This window comes from Heptranchias perlo, chromosome 2 (genome assembly GCF_035084215.1).
Source record: "Heptranchias perlo isolate sHepPer1 chromosome 2, sHepPer1.hap1, whole genome shotgun sequence".
NCBI classification, from domain to species: domain Eukaryota; kingdom Metazoa; phylum Chordata; class Chondrichthyes; order Hexanchiformes; family Hexanchidae; genus Heptranchias; species Heptranchias perlo.
Window position 1 is genome coordinate 65072925 of NC_090326.1, and position 19801 is coordinate 65092725.

At 40.1% G+C, this 19801-nt stretch overlaps 1 protein-coding gene across 6 annotated transcripts in view; it reads left to right on the plus strand.

Moving 5' to 3' along the window:
• The first annotated feature begins 419 nt into the window (after positions 1 to 419).
• kdsr (3-ketodihydrosphingosine reductase) overlaps positions 420 to 19801 on the plus strand; it is a 38585-nt gene continuing 19203 nt past the window's right edge. For all 6 annotated transcript variants that reach the window (XR_010966635.1, XM_068001928.1, XM_068001932.1 and 3 more), the window contains exons 1-9: positions 420 to 769; positions 4525 to 4614; positions 9304 to 9360; positions 10638 to 10703; positions 11832 to 11927; positions 14035 to 14226; positions 16228 to 16311; positions 17446 to 17529; positions 19028 to 19129. Coding sequence is in view for 5 of the 6 variants with exons in the window: in XM_068001928.1 (XP_067858029.1) it covers positions 593 to 769; positions 4525 to 4614; positions 9304 to 9360; positions 10638 to 10703; positions 11832 to 11927; positions 14035 to 14226; positions 16228 to 16311; positions 17446 to 17529; positions 19028 to 19129 (948 nt within the window). In the remaining variant the exon portion in view is untranslated. The remainder of the gene's footprint in view (positions 770 to 4524; positions 4615 to 9303; positions 9361 to 10637; positions 10704 to 11831; positions 11928 to 14034; positions 14227 to 16227; positions 16312 to 17445; positions 17530 to 19027; positions 19130 to 19801) is intronic.

A 19801-nucleotide genomic window follows, 5' to 3' on the forward strand; every position in this document is an offset into this window, starting at 1 on the left:
TCAGACTTAAATTTATAAATGACAGTGAACAGAAGAGGGTTCGTTGAGGCTTGGCAAAAAGGTACAAAATCCGAGCATGACGTAAAGTAAGTAATGCAAAATTTAGAGTGTACCTCATCCACACAATTGGCCGCTGCCCCTGAGTTGGGGAGAACAAAATTGGCAAGACACAAAGTAGGTGGTCTCCGCAAGTGATAGAGTGTCTTATTTTAGCTTAATCAGATTTTCTGTTTAATTATTAGTATATGGGGTGCCTCCTCAGTTTGAGGGGGCACTTGTCTTCCTGTTAGTGACACTGGAGCAACCCAGCGTCACCCCTATTGGTTTATTTAAAATAGGCAAATACAGGGAAGACGACAACTCCTCCCAGGCGTGGGCTGCTGCGCATGTGCACGGTGCCAGACCGCGACTATTGGTAGCCAGCACGGGCAGTTGATTGGTGCGCTGTGGTTTCGGCGTTAAGTTTCATGTTATTTCCCCCCCTTCCCCCCTCCCCATAGGGTCGTGAGGGTTACCGGGTTGATATTAAACCAACAGCTCCTCCTCCTCTCTGGCTCTTCCCGTCACTGAGAGCGCTTGCAGTGTGTTATAAATGTTCTTCCTGGAGGAGGGGTATACTCTGTGGAGTGAGCTTTCAGGCTGGAGGCCGCTACTGCTCGTCATGTTGCTGGTGGTTGGGGCCTTCATCGTGGCCTTCGTCCTGCTGTTGTACATGGTTTCCCCGCTCATCAGTCCCAAGCCACTCAAACTGAATGGGTCGCACGTTGTGGTGAGTGAGAGCTTTGCTCGATCCAGGTGATAGTGGGCGGCGCGCGGTGAGAGAGTGTGGGGGGAATCCCCGGGGACGCTGCGAACGTTCCATGAGACAATCGCTCCGTGTTCTGTAAACAAGAGCGAGCAGGAGGATCCGAACACTCCCCGGGAGAGAGGGAGAGGGAGAGGGAGAGGGAACTGTCCGGGGAGTCCTGCTGCACATTGCACAACCAGAGCTACAGGGGACTAAATAATAAGCGCTTCAGCTGGAGTCGCTAAACATGTTGTATGTGGCAAGAAACTCTGTCTTAAATGTTTACTTTCTCTGAAGGAAAACAACTTCTACTCCCTTGCTTTCCCTCTCTGCCACTTTTTTTTTTACAAATTTAACTTTTATACACTACTTATAAGCAGTGTTCTATATTTCACCTGTTACTTATTTCCCCACTTTAAAAAAAATGCAGATCTTTGCTTTCCTCCCCTCCCCTGTTTTTTTTTTAACCTCCGGCTTAATGTTGACTCCAAAGGCTTTTTAAAATTACTTAGTTTGAGGATATTATAGTTTGTCCTGATCATGTCATTATGTTCCTGAGAGGACAGTTGGTGCCCTTTGTTACCCTTTCCTACATTCTTCCCTTTTTTTTAAATTCGAGCAATACCAGACCTGTGCTTTGCACTTGTTCACAAGGGAATAGTTCAGTTTAGGAACCCACTGTGTGGAGAATTGTAGGTGCAAGGTTTGCACCTTTCAGATTTGTCATATCTTGTTGGAGCCTGAATTGTGCTGTCATTGTTTGGTATATTTGTATTTTCTAATTGAGATCAAGATGCTGAAATAAACTGTTTGCACATTGTTCTAACATACCTTCTGGTGTCAGTTAGTAATTGTATAGCAGTACTTAGTGATTAGCACAGTTCTGAGCATAATATCCTCAACTTAGATGTTTATATTTCTCTAATCTATCAAGCTATACTTGATCTTTAGTAGTAACATGTTGGATGAGCTTCCATTTTCTACTACAAAAAGGCTGCCCCATCTGCAAGGGCTGGATTCAACTAAGAAGTGAAAGGACAATTCTTTGTGATGTTTTTCATATTCCAAAAAATATTTAATGTTTTTGAAAGTGTAATTATAATTAAGGGATTATAAGTAATAGCACTGGTGACAAGGTACTGTAATGCTTCATTCAGTGGACTAATTATGTAGAGTTAATGTGCCTCCTGGAATAGAGCATTAAGTATTACATTTCACAATAAAGTATTATAACTAATTCCCTGATCATTTTTGAAATTAAAACACTGTTCTGATTTGTTCTAAAATTTGTTGTCTGCTTGTGCATGAGTATTTGGCTGACTCTCATCCGAGGTCCTCTGTATCTTTGTCCTGCATTTCTCCTTTTTCCTGTTCTGTTCTGTTGCTCACATTCTTCCTTCTGTTACTCACTGACCACACCCCTTATAATTCCAATCCCCACCTATCGCTGCGTCTCCTTCCCTGCCATCACATAGGTTCTTGTCTGCCCTGGACATATGGCCTCCCTCTGCTGCAACTTGGATATTCTAAGCTACACCATGATACTGGGTCTGTGGCCATCGGAGTTGCCTAACCTCCATCATGCCTTTCCTGCTTTGTTCCTTGGGGGGCCGATTTTACAAACTGTTTGCCATCCCAAATTCCCTCCGATTTTACACCAGTGAACTCACCCATGTGTCCTCTGACTTTCTTTTCCACTTCCCCCAGGAAGTCTGTTGCTACCCATCCCCTCTTTGCCATCATGTAAAATGTCTGCACTCTTACAAACATGCTCCTCTCTATTCACAATCTTATCCAGGAGAGAGCAATTCAATTCTGGACCTGATTGAAACCTGGCACATGGACGGTCTGTTTAGCTCCCGCCCCTTTCCTGACATCACCCTGCCTGTTTACACATGCCGCCATTCCCCTGGCTGAACAACCATGTGCATCAATTCATTCTTGGCAATTTCCAAGCATGCCCTGCCCTGTTTCTTCTGATTTCTGGGTGTTTTTCGCACCTCCCTTAAGCTCTCCCACCACATTGGCTCCCCAAATTCACAACCGTCCTCCTCTTCCCACCCCCGATTCAGAGTTACCAATGATAACCCATGTAACTGTGACTTTGGCTTGCTGTTCCTCCTTGTCATTGACCTCTAAGTTGCCTTTGACATTGTTGACCCCTCCATCCACCTCAATGGCACCACATTCTTGTAGTTCCTCTCTTTAATTGTCCAATGTAAACATTGCCTGCTTATGCCTGTTCTTCACACTCTCATCTGCTGCTGAAATTCTCCTCCATGCTTTCACTGCAGTACTGAGGGAGTGCTGCCTTGAGAGAAGTGACATTCTTTGGATGAGACATTAAACTGAGTCTTCATTTGTCTGCTCAGGTGGATCAGGCAGCTGACGATCCCATGGCTTTATTTGAAAGAGTAGAATTGTCTTGCCCAACATTTTTCCCTTAACCAACACTACCAAAAACAGATTGGCAGGTCGTTCATCTGAGTGCTGTTTGTGGGACCTTGCTGTACACATATTGGCTGCCATGTTTACCCACATAATAGTAACTGCACAATGTAATTAATTTATATGAAGCACTTTGGGACATTGCTATTGATATATTGTTGACATATGATAAGGTGATATAAATGTTCTTTTCTTTACTTCCTTCCCTCTCAAGAATCAATTTCTGAAATGGTCTCTTTGCATATTTCACCGAATGCAGAGTGCTGTGGCCTGAATCTACTTGCAAACACACATATCACCCTTGTCCTTGTTCAACTGTACTTGTTCCTAGTGCCACAGCATCAATTTCAAGATACTCTTTGAATTCCTCCACAGCCTCACCCCATTCTAATTGGTGAAATATTTTCCAGCCATTTGTCCTGCACCCTCCGTTCCTCTGACTTTGGATCACTGCCCTCTTTTTTTGTTTTTCCCCCCTCCCTAAAATCTGAGGCTGGCCTTACAGCCATAATGCCTCTGACCTCTGGAACTCTTTTCCAAAATCATTTCAGCTTATTAACACTTTTCGTGCCTTCAAAAGCGTCCTTAAAAAAAAACCTATGTCTTCGATTTGATTTTTTTTTTTCTCCCTCCACCCCCTAGTACTGTTTTGGAATAGTGTGTATTATGAGACTTGAGGTTTTTTTTTATAAATGGATCTGAATTTAGAAGCCAGTTTTCAAGTGTAGTTTTTCTGCTACAACCTGGTGCCACCACTGGTATTGTCTCCAGTGCTGCTATTGGTCGGTTCTTCTCCAATAGCATACTGATGCCTTGCTTACTGTTTTTATGTTGAACTACGAATGTTAAATGTACTCTAGGTACAAAAAAATCTTAACTCAATTCAGTCATTTATACTTTCATTATTCTGCAAGTGTTGCTGTGAAGATAAGAAAAGCAAATAGTTGCTGAAAATAAACCTAAAGATCAAAGGTCGGTGGGGGGAGAAATGAAGGAAACTAAACAATTTGCACATATAATATGTTGGTAATAGATTCCAACATATGTGTTTACAAGGTTTTAGTACCCCACTCCCATTTTAATATACTGCATTTCCTTATGCCAGAATGTTAACAAGCGTGAAACCTCGTACCTTGATTGTGGATATTGCCTTATTTACTGGGAGGCTGTATTTGAATAGCTTTTAATATAAATTACAGAAAGACTGACTTACAATAGAATTCACCCATTGATCCATAAGAAATGTTTTTTTTATTTACTGTGAATCTTAATTTTTTTTTTACATATAGGTGACAGGAGGATCTAGTGGTATTGGGAAATGCATTGCCATCGAGTGCTTCAAGCATGGTGCTTTTATAACCCTGGTGGCTCGGGATGAGGTATGTGACTGGAACAGTTAATAGGAATTTGCCTGAATGCTATATTTTTATTGTTGTAGGATTGTTTTGGTGTAAAATGCCTTTGCCCAAACCAGTGATAAATATACTTGCATTGAGATTGAATCAATTTGTTCCTTAAATCAGGTTGTACGAAAGGGTGAATGGGTGGGGGAAGTGGGCGGGGAAAGAGAAGGATTTTGACTTTTTTTTACATATTCCAATTTACAGAATAGAGTTGGGAATTGATACAGGTGAAATCTTTGAATGAAAAAGGGTCACCTTGACCTTTTTCAATACTGAAAAATATTTTAACACCAAAACGATAGACACTGTGCATACTAGTTGTAGATGGTCCAGTTTCTTTACACAAAGCAGATATCATGGTATACAGTAACAATCATCATAATAGTTCTCCCTGGTGTTTTTAAAATCATTTTGTATTTGTATCCCTGGTTAGATCTGCAGTGCCTGCATAAGGATAAAATTTGAATTGGATTTGCCTGCCCAAACTTAATTGGGTTAGCATTATACAACTTAATTATGTTAAATATTTGGTTACAATTTTGTATTAAGGCTAAAACTTTTAAAATTGAAATAGATGTACATGCAAAAAAAATTACTGTCTGAAGCTGTTATGTTTCCGAGTCAAAGAAACACCCATAGAATAATTGATTCTTCAATAGCAAGGAAAATGCTCTGTTTAAACAAACAATTTGAATTTTACACTTTTTTGAAGATAAATCACAAAAAAAAGTTATCCCTTTCTTACTATTTTTGTGCTAATTCTTTTCCTAAACTCTGCTGCCTGAATTCTAACTCACACCAAGTCCCATTCACTCATCACCCCTGTGCCTGCTGACCTACATTGGCTCCTGGTCCAGCAACTCCTCAATTTTAAAATTCTCATCCTCGTGTTCAAATCCCTCCATGGCCTCTCCCCTTCTGATCGCTGTAACCTCATCCAATCCTACAGTCCTCCGAGAACTCCTCACATCTTGTGCATCCCTCACTTCCTTCACCCTACCATTGGTGGCTGTGCCTTCAGCAGTCTAGGCCCTAAGCTCTGGAATTTCCTCCCTAAACCACTTTGCCTCTCCACCTCTCTGGTTGGTTGGGAATTGAAGAGCAGTTGGAAGATCAGAAGGGGGGTGTCTTTGTCTGCTTCGACTCAAATTCAGCTCAAGAGTCATAGACTTCGGCAAAAATATCAACTCCAAGCCTGGGCTTTTGGAAGAGGATGAAGCCTTCAAATAAAATCTTTGGTCACTGGAAGGCACACGAGAATTCAGTGGATAAATGTAAACATGTTATTGTGAAATATATAATTCTTTATTTTTGTTTAAACTTGGACATTAGAGCTTTCAGTTACTGAAGGTGGGGAAGAAAATCAAAGCATTTTCAGTGACTTGTTGGAAACTTTTGGTGTGATTGCACATTCAGAATGATAAGCCTATATATTTATCAACGTGCTGCCCCTGGGCGACATCATCTGAAAAGACGTCGTCAGGTTCTACGTGTACGTTGACGACACCCAGCCCTACCTCACTACCACCTCCCTTGACCCCCCCCCAACTATGACACTGCTTGTCTGACGATGAGCAAAAATTTCTTCCAACTAAATATTGGGAAGACCGAAGCTATTGTCTTCGGTCCCTGCCACAAACTCCGTTTCCTAGCCACCGACTCCATCCCTCTCCCTGGCCACTGTCTGAGGCCGAACCAGACCATTCATAACCTTGGCGTGCTATTTGACCCTGAGATGAGCTTCTGACCACATATCTGCTCTTGTCACCAAAATCACCTACTTCCACCTCCATCACCCATTTGTGCCCCCGTCTCAGCTCATCTGCTGAAACTCTCATCCATGCCTTTGTTACCTCTAGACTTGACTATTCCAATGCTGTCCTGGCCGGCCTCCCATCTTCCACCCTTCATGAACTTGAGATCATCCAAAACTCTGCTGCCCGTATCCTAACTTGCACCAAGTTCTGTTCACTCATCACCGCTGTGCTCACTGACCTACGTTAGCTCCTGGTCCTGGAGCACCTTGATCTTTAAAATTCTCATCCTTGTTTTCAAATGGCCTCACCCACTCCCTATCTCTATAACCTCCTCCAGCCCTACAACCCTCCGAGATCTCTGCACTCCTCCAATTCTTGCTTCTTGCGCGTCCCTGATTTTCATCGCTACACCATTGGCGGCCGTGCCTTCAGCTGTGTAGGCCCTAAGCTCTGAAATTCCCTCTCTAAACCTCTCCGCTTTTCTACCTCTCTCTCCGTAAAACCTACCTCTTTCTGATCTAATATCTCCTTATGTGGCTCGGTGTCAAAATTTGTTTGATAACGCTCTTGTGAAATGCCTTGGGACGTTTTATTATGTTTTTTTTTTATTCGTTCACGGGATGTGGGCGTTGCTGGCAAGGCCGGCGTTTATTGCCCATTCCTAATTGCTCTCGAGAAGGTGGTGGTGAGCTGCCTTCTTGAACTGCTGCAGTCCGTGTGGTGACGGTTCTCCCACAGTGCTGTTAGGAAGGGAGTTCCAGGATTTTGACCCAGCGACAATGAAGGAACGGCGATATATTTCCAAGTCGGGATGGTGTGTGACTTGGAGGGGAACGTGCAGGTGGTGTTGTTCCCATGCGCCTGCTGCCCTTGTCCTTCTAGGTGGTAGAGGTCGCGGGTTTGGGAAGTGCTGTCGAAGAAGCCTTGGCGAGTTGCTGCAGTGCATCCTGTGGATGGTGCACACTGCAGCCACAGTGCGCCGGTGGTGAAGGGAGTGAATGTTTAGGGTGGTGGATGGGGTGCCAATCAAGCGGGCTGCTTTATCTTGGATGGTGTCGAGCTTCTTGAGTGTTGTTGGAGCTGCACTCATCCAGGCAAGTGGAGAGTATTCCATCACACTCCTGACTTGTGCCTTGTAGATGGTGGAAAGGCTTTTGGGGAGTCAGGAGGTGAGTCACTCGCCGCAGAATATCCAGCCTCTGACCTGCTCTCGTAGCCACAGTATTTATATGGCTGGTCCAGTTAAGTTTCTGGTCAACGGTGACCCCCAGGATGTTGATGGTGGGGGATTCGGCGATGGTAATGCCGTTGAATGTCAAGGGGAGGTGGTTAGACTCTCTCTTGTTGGAGATGGTCATTGCCTGGCACTTATCTGGCGCGAATGTTACTTGCCACTTATCAGCCCAAGCCTGGATGCTGTCCAGGTCTTGCTGCATGCAGGCTCGGACTGCTTCATTAAGGCGCTATATAAATGCAAGTTGCAGTAGTATAGGAAAACCCCATTGTAAATGTGGATATAGGAATTGATAATGGGGGGGGAGAGAGGGGAGTTGACAAAGTGGAACAAAAATGTGATGACGACTGGAAGTGCTGCTGACATAAGATATGCATATATCTATGAATTTATAGTTATGTAGGAAAACTTGACTATTTGGGAAGTAGGAGTTTCTCCAGGCTGAGGAGCTGGGAGATGCAAAACAGCACCACCAGTGTCAGGATGGTGTAATTACATCACAAAGTTTACATGGGCAGCTTCCATTATAAGTGTGGACATAGGAATTGATGATGGAGGGAGGGGTGGGGGGAGGAGAGGGAATTTGACACAAGTGAGACAAAAATATAACCTGATGTAAGATTTTATAGACAGGAAGCGTGTGTAGATACATTTTTTTACTATATTAGATAGATGGTATGAATGGCTTGAATTAGCTTTAGTACAACACATATTATAAGGAAGACTTTTCAAGGAATACTTGCTTGTCCATGCATTAAAATGAAGGAAAACTCCTGTAGCATGCAGAATTATTCTATAGGAGCATTGTCATCCACCCCACATGTAAGTTTTGGAAAAGGTTTTTCTCCCTCTGTCAATGACGTGTTGCAGTTGTGTCCTTTTTAATCATGGCATTATAGTAAATCTTTCAGCTTTAAGATTTTTTTCCCCTCCCATCACAATGATGGTAATTTGCTTTTAAAGAAATTTCTCCAGCAGTTTGGTAGCTATCCCAGATTTTAAAGTAATTGTGCAGAAATTAATGGGTGGCTCAGCCAGTGTTTCTTGAAAGCTCTTCCTTACCAGGTACTCGTTTACAGCCTGTTACTACTTGCTCTAACTCTGAGGTGGCTGCTGGGATGCCTAAGAAAATTCACTGGAACGGGGTTAGGAATTTATAAGTAATTGCAAATAATGTCAACAGTCCTGATTAAGTCTCTTATGGGTAAAACTAGAAAATGTTGTTCGACCAATCTAATCAATCCTATTAGAGATACAATAGAGAACATACAGTCTTTTTTGTTTAGTCAGTGTTTGTATTTTCATCATTATAACCTGGAACAGATTATTCAGTTTGAAATGGTAACAATTGTTTTGAGTTTCTTTTATTGGAGGGGAGCAATTATCTTCTATTAAAAGTATAAGTCTGCATGTGCAAACACCATGCTTTTTAAAAATAATGCAAAACAATCTTAAAATGCTTCTTGAATTGGAGCCACAAATTAACCAGCACATTCCAATTTGCCACGTTTATTGATTAAACAAGAGTTAAACTCTGAATCACCCACGGCTTGGTTAACAGTTAGACTTTAGGAAGTTAGAGACAGAGCTCCGCTTGAACATATGCTGTCACGAATGTTTACTGAACTTTTAAAAATGGCCGTCTAAAAATGTTTTTGTATGTTTGTTTTCCAGGGCAAACTTCTGCAGGCAAAGAAGGAAATTAAGAGGCATTCTATTAATGATAAGCAGGTGGGCGTAGAAGACTAGTAAGCTGTTCGAGTGCTGTATACTGGAGCATTTTGTGCGTGTTTGGTTGTGGAATTCTTGTGATTTAAATGCAACCGTTGTATTTCTAAGTAGCTTCTTTGTTCACTGACATTTTATTGAAATCGAGCAGTTCATTTGTGATTGGGGAATGAGAAAGCTTTCATTTTGGCAGGATAAATTGCGTAGCTCTGCAAATATGAATATAATTCAGTTTCTGGCAAAATGGTTTTGCTGGTTGGGGAGTCTAGGATGAGGGGATATAGCCTAAAATTTGGAGCCAGGACTTTCAGGAATGAAGTTAGGAAACGCTTCTACACACAAAGGGTGGTAGAAGTTTGGAACTCTCTTCCGCAAACGGCAGTTGATGATAGCTCAAATGTTAATTTTAAATCTGTGATTGATGGTTTTTTTTTGTTAGCCCCTTATCCCTTAATACCTTTTGGTTAGGGTGGGTACATGGAGTTAGGTCACAGATCAGCCACGATCTTATTGAATGGTGGAACAGGCTCGAGAGGCTAAATGGCCAACTCCTGTTCCTATGTTCCTAGTGTCAGCAAAGGTTAAAATATACTTTCTAATAGCTGGTTTTAAGACTAGTTAAATACTAACCATCCATAGCATCAGTATTTCTACCAGGTTGGTTCTTGGTTTTTATTTCTGCAGGGTGTAAAGGCCCAGGTGACTGCAAGTGGGGCATATTCACTTTAAATTTACTGGGTATGCTGCTGCGTTCTCTTTGGGTAGCCAGTCACTATTGCACTTTTTATTTTGTCTTGTTCCTTTTTGGGGAAAGGCTTACCCTTTATGCTGTTGACTCCTTTCTATACTCCACATTGCCCAGAAGTAGGCAATCTATTGCTGAGCAGAAGTGTTTTTGCTTTCTCCCCACCCTCCTTGCCGCATGCTCTCTGTCTCGCACTCCCACTTATGCTCCCTTGTGTTTCTACTCGCTTGTGCTCCCTTGCATCCCTCCCACTCTCCTATGCAGCACTCACCTCCCCGTATACTTGCGTGCCTCTTTGCCTGCTGTCTTGCCCTCTTCTCCCCACCCCCCCATGCAATCAATTTCATAGTGTAGTCACTTGTTTTCCAACTACTCCCAGTTGATTCCTTCTTGCATAGTTGTATAGACTTTCATTTGCATGATAGTTTCAGGAGATATTTGTACTGTTTTTGTATTCTTTGATATTGTGTACTGTGCTGCTCTTGTTTACAAAGTGCACTTTTGAGAGTGACTATCTTCTGATTTTGTTTCACAGGTAGTATTGTGTATATCTGTTGATGTATCAAAAGACTATGGACAAGTGCAAAGTGTGATTAAACAAGTACGTTTGCGTTTGTTTCCTTTTTTCCAAACATACTAAACACGTACTTCGATATAGTAGACCCTATTTATACTTTGTTTATGCTTAGTAGAAGTGGTTCAGTAACTAGGTCTGCTAGTGCTACAGTGCTATGGAAACAGCCGTGCACTCTAAATGTATTGACAGCCACACGTGCCGTGATCTCGCGTTGTTGTCTTGATGTCTTTAATTCTCTAGGCCTCGTTTAAATTACATTTGCTGTTGAAGTCGGGGCTTCCTGTCTTGAACAATCCGATGCTGCAATGTAAATGAGACACCAATTAGGCTGCTGATTTGCAGCTTTCACAGAAAAATGCATGGAATTGCAGAAAGCAAACTCCAAAATACTGGCAATATCCCAGAAAACTTTGTAATCGTATGTAAAAGTGGAATTTGGCTTATTCAGTTACCGCATATCAAAGGTGTTGGAATCGCAGAATGCTGCCTGAAAGCTACTGAAGCCCATGTAAAACCAGTGTCTCTGACTGTTAGTTACAACTGGGGTTGGGTATGGGAATTGATAGCTTCACAGCTCCAAGAAACAAACTTTAGATTTTTTTTAAACTAATATTTTTTGATTGCCTATTGGAATAACCATACCTTGCTAAGAGCAGAAGGAAGTTAAATGTAGATCCATTTTTGCTGTCAACCACAAATGTTATTTTTTGAAGTTTGCTACTGTATATTGTACATCATTGTCCTAATTCTGTTTTGCTTGTTTTATGCAAATTCCGAGCAGCCCTGTTATGAGACTAGTGAGGAGAACTTGCTAAATAATATGGTTTAAAAGCCAACCAGAGTCTGAACAAAATAGCGACACTTTCTCTAATTGTATTGTTCATTTTCCCCCACCACCAACAGGTTCATAGTTTTTTTTTTAACCTTACTTTAAGTTTGATAAATCTGAGAGTGAGTTTTTTTTTAAAAAAAGAAACCAATAGTTGAGACTTTTTTTTTCAGGCAGGGTCTGGATGAAAAATGATTATTTTAGTGATCCTTGAAGTGAGCTTTAACCAAACAGTTAAAAGAAATGGGAATCTGTTTCCCCGTTTCTCAACCAAACATTTTTTTCCTGAAGCATTAATCTATTAATATTTAACGTGTCACTAGGCGCAAGAGAAGCTGGGACCAGTAGACATGCTCGTAAACTGTGCTGGAATATCAGTTGCTGCAAAGTTTGAAGATGTTGAAGTTGGCTTATTCAGAGTGAGTAATTTAAAAACTAAATTTAAAATTATTTTTTGTAAAATGCAACAATTTCTAGGAACGTTTACTGCAAATTACATTGTACTTAACTATTTTAGAGCTGCACAACTCCTAATACTTAATATCCTTTCTCTCCCCTTTTTTTCCTTGAAAAAAATGGATGCCTACCTTAGGCACGGGCATAGTTTGAAGGTCTTCTGATTCCTCAGGTGTTCGTTGTCTGCTAAAGTGTGCAACTGTGAATAATTTTGGGCACGAATAATAAAATGGCTTGGGGTTCACAAAATAAGGTGTCAAATTTTTGAAATATGATGTACTACCAGTTTTTAAAAAAAAATGCATGATTGCACATTGTGTTTGTGCTCTAACGTAATGTGCTGTTAATTGGTAGTATGCAGATTCACTCCTCTAATTTGTTTGTGCCATTTGACAAACCTCGAATCTCAGACTGCATTCTCGCACTTCCCAGTGACTGGGACAAGAGCAGCAGAGGCCTGGTATTAGAGTAATTTATCTTGGTAGAAGACCAGATCAATGCTCAGAGCGATCTAAAGAGAAGAATTTTGTTTTTTTTAAAGTGGAGTAGCAAAATTAGAACCCGAGTCTCCTAAGTGTGGGTATTGTGTGTGGATGGAAATATTGAATTGTAGCTACATTTTAGTTAAGACAGGCTCAACTGCTTTAATTAGTATTAAAACAATTTTTGCTATTATATGCATCGATTCAAAATAACACCATTTTCTAAAACACAGTTTTGATTTAAATTGGTTTTAAGATAAGATTGTTCATTTTTGTGCTTAAAATTTGACTTGCTTCCAGTGTAATGCTTCAATCATGAATGGTGTGTGTCATTTCACTGTTCTGCAATTAGGGATCACACATGGTTTGTGACTTTCTTTGATTTTTTTTTAATAAAACAAGAAGAAATGGGAAATCACATTTTGCACGTCCATCACTAGTGAAGCAATAGTTTTTCCCCCTTTAATAAAAAACTTAGAAATATTACACATGGAGCCCTTCAAGAGATCGATGTGACACTGTTCTTTAACTCCACTTGTGGGCATGACTTGTCGGTTTGTCGCTCACTAAATATATGGTTGCCTTACTTGCAAATCTAAACCTGTTGCTGTTTTTCTCACATTATGTTGTAATGAATCCTGCTAAGTCATTTCCAAACGTCTTTCAGTAGATGTTTATTCTATTTGCGAGAAATTAAATTCACTTGGCAAATAAATAAATTTCAGTCTTTTGAAGAGTTGTGGTGCAGTGGGTTAGAAAGTGGTTTCTTGGACCTGGGTTCCAATCCAACCCTGATTGATGACTGACAGTCTATCAACTCTGTCAGAAGTAAAACTAGCTGTGTTTGCTTCTCTTTTCTTGATGTAGACATTATCTGTGGCCAAAGCCTGAAGGATGGCAAGTGAACTGCTGCCAACATATCTGCTGGTTAGAAGTGACTGCTAAGAAGTGCATAGAGAAGTTGTTTTTTTTTTTAGCCCCTCCTTGTTTAGGAATGTCTGAACATGACTACCCATGGTGGCATAGTTGAGTTTCCAACTCATGAAGAATCCTTTTTGGATCCTTTTGTTTGACACAACCAGCAAGTATAATGGTATCCGTCATGTCATGGGCGATTCACATACATGCCAACTTCGATAACTACCAAAGGTTGACTCAGCAGCTTTAAAGAAGCTGGTGCCACCCCAAAAAGATGACCACTCACAACTGTAAATACTTACTGGATAGTCCATTCTGTAGTCCAGATGTTGTTTATGCAGTGCAGCCCTGGAGTCTGTGGCAGACATGCAACTTAGCCAATAGTAACGGCATTTTATAACAGTGCATGAATTACTCTCTTCCTGTCTCACCAAGCACAGGCTGGGAATGTACGTGCATTTTACTGGACTGAAAGTGACTAGACTGGCAGCTCCACACATTTTCAACATTAAACATAAACTTTGGGTTCAAAACCCTGTCAGTGTAGAAGGTGGATGGTTAACAGGTCTATTTTTGTGCCAGTTTTTGCAAAGTTTTGTATTTTTAATTTATCTGGACAGTTTAAATAGTTGAGTACTGTTTTGATTAGTATTATCTATCCTTCTCCCAGAGGTTAATGGAGATCAATTATCTGGGTAGTGTTTATCCCACTCGGGCGGTCATTCACACCATGAAGGAAAGGAGGATGGGAAGGATAGTGTTTGTGTCCTCCCAGGCAGGACAAGTGGGGTTATTCGGATACACAGCCTACTCTCCATCCAAATTTGCTCTGCGTGGATTAGCTGAATCTTTGCAAATGGAGGTATGTGTATCAATTTTCTGTTTGTTTCACATCTACTTGTACTTTGTTTTTTTTCTCTCTACAGATAAGGCAAATTAATGTTGACCTCACTGTTTGAGGGCTAATGCTGTTGCCAAAACTTTCTGTTTAAATAGCAGATGTTTGTCTCCTCAATGATTTCTAGAGAATTACTGGGCTGTTTCCAGCCTTTTTCTAGAGCATGTTGTTTCCTAATACAAATATTTCTCTCCTTTTTGGGCTGCCTTAGTCAAATATTCAAATGAAGTTCAGCCACTTCTCTCTCTGGAATTTGGGGTGGGAAGATTGGGAAAGTTACTGCAGACCATTCTTTGTGTCTACAGCAACTAGCTAAAAAGTGACTTTGACAAGGTGATAGAAACATAGAAAATAGGAGCAGGAGTAGGCCATTCAGCCCTTTGAGCCTGCTCTGCCATTTAGTATGATCATGGTTGATCCTCTATCTCAATACCATTTTCCTGCTCTCTCCCCATACCCTTTGATGCCTTTTGTGTCTAGAAATCTATCTATCTCCTTCTCAAATATATTCAGTGACTTGGCCTCCACAGCCTTCTGTGGTAGAGAATTCCACAGGTACGCCACCCTCTGAGTGAAGAAATTTCTCCTCATCTCAGTCCTAAATGTCCTACCCCGTATCCTGAGACCCTTCGTTCTGGACCCCCCAGCCAGGGGAAACATCCTCCCTGCATCCAGTCTGTCTAGCCCTGTCAGAATTTTATATGTTTCAATGAGATTGAACTTGAAGAGGATTGTTGCTTGTTTCTTTTGAGCTAGAAAATGGCGTGAGTCGGAAAGAAGGAAATAAGTGGAGGAAAAATAACAAACCATCTTGGTGGCTAGATGGACATGTTAATGATTTTTCTTATTGCAGTAGAAGGTTAAGAAGAGATTTGATAGAGGTGTTCAAAATCATTAACTGTTTTGATAAAGTAAATAATGAGAAACTGTTTCCAGTGGCAGAAGGGTTGGTAATGAGAGGACACAGATTGAAGGTGATTGGCAAAATAACTAGAGGCGACATGAGGAAACTTTTTTTTAACGCAGCGAGTTGTTATGATCTGGAATGCCCTACCTGAAATGGTGGTGGAAGCAGGTTCAAAAATAACTTTCAAAAGGGAATTGGATAAATACTTGATGGGGGAAAAAATTTGCAGAGCTATAGGGAAAGAGCAGGGGATTGGATAGCTCTACCAAAGAGCCGGCACAGGCACGATGGGCCGAATGGCCTCCTTCTGTGCTGTATACTATGAAAAAAATTTTGTGCGTACAAAATGCATGTGTATATTTTTATATATTCTTGCATAGGTCACACTCCATTGAAAACTAAGTAAACCTTTCCTATGGAAATGCCACACTTGGCTGTTGTTTCCCTGTTGTGCCAGTAGATGTCACTCAAACAGGAAGGTAACAAACAGATGAGAGAGAGACCATATTTTCTGTGTGTAAAGACATTGGACACTGTATAAAAATATTTACTCTATACGAATTACAGGTTTCATATGTCATATAGATGTTAAGGCATTTTGATATTTTCTACGTTTCAGAATTTAATTCTCATTCTCTTTATTCACAAAACTCTACAATTATATAAAAACCTTCAAGTACAGTTACTTTTTGATTAACTTAATTTCTATCACTTTCCCTATTTTACATTAATTTTTTATTCTGAATACCTAAAATATAGTAGCACAATATTAGAAGAATACAACTTAATTCACCACCATAATGTTTCCATGGCTCTGATAGAGGCTCATTTGAAACCATGTAAGCTTTACCTTGCATCTTGAGCATCATGCTGTATTTAAGCAGAATATCTTAATGCTGTTATTGGGTGTAGAGAAGAAATGTATAAATTGCTCCAATACTGTAATCCCTGAGTGCAGTTATTTAGTTTCTTTATATCATCAAGCTTGCCAGATTTGATTGTACAGTATTATACATGTTCTAACCAACATTTTACTTGTTTACATTTTTTAATTCTAGGTGAAGCCATACAATATCTATATTACGGTTGCTTACCCTCCTGACACAGACACACCTGGCTTTCAAGAAGAGAATAAAGGGAAGGTAAACAGTTGATTTTTTAAAAGAAACTGGCCTTTTTTATATGGGGGGGGTGGTGGGGGGGGGGAGGAAAGATTGATATATTTCCTCTATCCCCTTTCTCGATCACTTCTGCACCAAGTGTGCTTGAGAAAGCAGATATTTGCTTCCTGATCTTTCCCAACGCAGTCCTGTAAGGAAGTGCATGAGTGGCTTGAGATTCTTCTCTTCCTTTTTTGTTCTTACTTTGAAAGTAAAAATAAGATATTTACTTCTCATATTTTCCATAGGAGTGACTTTTTGTTTCTAAGCAAATTTCCCATAGAAAAAAAGTCAAACAGAACCGGAGCACATGTAAGATTTTCTAGTGCTAAAGAAGACGACTGCTTGTCTTGCACAGAGTCCAGACACTGATGGACAATATACCATACAAACCTAATCTTTCTTGGTGAGGGGGTGTTGAGGCTTGTATTAAATGTGATGTATTTGTTGTAGAAGTGAAGACTTCTTTTAAAACGGTCCTGTAAGTGGAATGTAGTTACTATATTACAAATCTTTTGTTCTAACCCAAGCTCACCTTTTCAGTCAAGTGCAAACCTCAGCAAGGTTACCTTCTCTAATGACTTCCATCTGTCACTGAATTTGTAATGCCAACTATCAAGTGTTCTTGCAACATTTTCTCAACTATCTGCATTGTAGTGTTTTGTATTAATAGTGAATTGATTTTAATATTGGGATTGTGGCATTCAGCAAAGTCTGTCTTGTGTACCACCTGCATATATTGGACACTTCAAGAATTGAATTGAAACTGTAGTGAGATTTCCAGTTCCTGTATTTTTTTAAAAAAATTTGAAGGTAGTCCATTAGTGACTGGCAATGTTGTACAATGATCTCACTTTCGGGTGTGTTTAACAAAACAAAAGAAAGCTGAAGTTTGCTAACGAGAAAAAGTCACTCCTATGTAAAATTTGAAGATGAGAAAAAAATTTATTTAATTAGGATGATTAGAAACTATTTTGGGACTTTTTGCTTGCTCACTTAAATATCATATTCGAATATTATCTGGCTTGTTGGTTTCCCATAAACAATTAATTGTGTATTTTTCTCACTTCCTTACTTCAGAATTGGTGTATGAATTGATAATATTTTGTTTTGTAGCCTTTGGAGACCAAATTGATCTCTGAAACATCAGGACTATGTCAGCCAGACCAAGTGGCAAAAACCATTGTAAAAGATGCTGTGGTAAGTGTCTCTTCAGGCAAATCTGAATAATTTATTTGAGGAGCTTGTAAATTATAGCTATAGTTTGGCCACATGCCATTGTTTAAAAAAATTTTGTCGTAGAAGGTGGTAGGAGGAGGCAAAGTCACTTTTTTTTCTTCTCTCCTCCTCTAAACAAGATGAGGGAAAAATTGGCCTGAACCCCTTGATGTCTGTCTTAAATCTCCTGTACTCCGTTAGAATGATATTGTCAGGCCTAAGTCAAGACCACCTGTCTGCCTTCTGCCAAGAAGTGATGTGACATGGGGAATTTAAAAAAAAGTGTAACACAACCACTTCTGTCAGTAAGTTTATACTTTGTAATGTTTGAAAAGGCTGTGGGCTTGTACTCGTTAAGGTACTGGACTAGCAACCCAGAGATTGAGTTCAAATCCTACCACCCAGTTTGTGAAATAGAATTCAACAAATCTGGCTAATTGTTTCTGATGCCAGCCACAAATTACAAGAAAGCTACTGGCCTATTGTTTAAAAACCCAACTGGTTCTTTAATGTACTGTAGGGAATGGAGATCCTGCCCATTCTGGCGTACGTGGGACTCCAGTCCCGCACTATATGGTCGCATTTTAATGCCCTTTTGAAGTGGCCTAGCAAGCCACTCAATTGTAAAAACAATCGCTGCCACCACTCAACTGGTGATGGGCATAAATATGGTCCTGCCAATGTTGCCCACATCAAGAACAAAAAAAAGTTTGATCTATCTGAAAGGTCTGGGGGAAGGAGGCAGGGTTGAGTGACTTAGTGATGTATTGTGTGGTGAAACAGTGTGGCAACACCAGTAAAATTATTACATAAAAGAAAGAGTAACTGTTATTTCCTTTCCTAAATATCAAACTTGGTAAAGAAGTATTTACTTCAGTGTACTTTTTGTTGTGTTTGGTGTTTTTAATGGTATCTTTAGTTTTTCATAATCTAGTGATTTTTTTATTTTAACCTGGAAAGAGACATTTGCTACTAATTAGCTAAAATTACCACAATGCCTGGCTGTGTCTGACTGAGCTTATGTGAGCTGAGCAATTCACGTCTCAACTTGCCTTTTATATAACGCCTTTAGCGTACAAAAACATCCCAAGACACTTCACAGGAGTGTAATCAGACAAGTTTAATTTCAGACGCTCACTTATTGTCTTTCTGTCCTCAGTTTACAACCAGGACATATCTATCCTAATGATTTGCCATGCCTAATTCACATTTCATGGTATTTTTGGATTGTGTAGAGGATGCCATTTGACTGCCAGTGATGTGATATTTCTGTAAACTTGTGGGCACGATTTTAACGTGCAGTACAATGATGTCGCTACTGTATTGTCTTGCATAAATATTGAAGTGTGATAGCTGTAATTGTACTGTTTATACAATTAAAGTACTGAGCTCAATTTATTGTAGAAAAGATATCTATCGCTAAATACTTCGTAAAATTTTAAACGTGTCTTTCCCCTCTCTTACTCTTCCCCGTAACTAGCAAGGAAACTTTAACAGTTCGGTTGGTTCTGATGGGTACATGCTGTCTTCACTCACCTGTGGTATGTCTCCTGTCACTACTATTACAGAGGGTCTTCAGCAGGTATGTGAATATACTTTTCTTAGAACAAAAGTAAAAATAGAACTTAGTGATGAGTGAGATTCCTTGATTTAATTATTTGACCAATTTTTTTTAAACATCCAGATTTTGAAAATATTCTTCAGTTTTTGCTCTTTTTTTGCCCAAAAATTGACAAGATGTGCAATCTTGGACAATTTCCTGAAATCTCACAGTTTTTGTACGTTTCACAAGATTTCAGCTGTACACAAAAATGATGTCTGGTGTGGTCTGTAGTGTGTTCCCTCTTCCTCTCCAGTGAAGCATCAAAAGGCTACTCATAACTTGGAATTATAGTTTTATTAACAACTCTGATGCCTATGTAATGGTTAGCCACCAAATTCCATTTCAGCATGCTGAAATTCCCAATTTGTCATATCATCTTCTCCTCCCCAACCCCCCCCCCCCCCCCATCTTTCTGCTGCTCTTTTTTTGATCTCTCTGCCTCTTGCCTGAACCCCCCTCTAATCTGTCCAGATATTTCCCAGCAATAGATTATTAATGCTTGTGCTCCTCTGATCACTGAGGTTTCAATACCTTGTTTCTACTATTTAAAGCAATCTAAATAAATAAATTATTTGTCATGAAGTTTTATTTTTCTAATTTTGTTTAGGTGAAATGAAATTAATGGGGAAATGAGCAAAGAATACCAAGCAA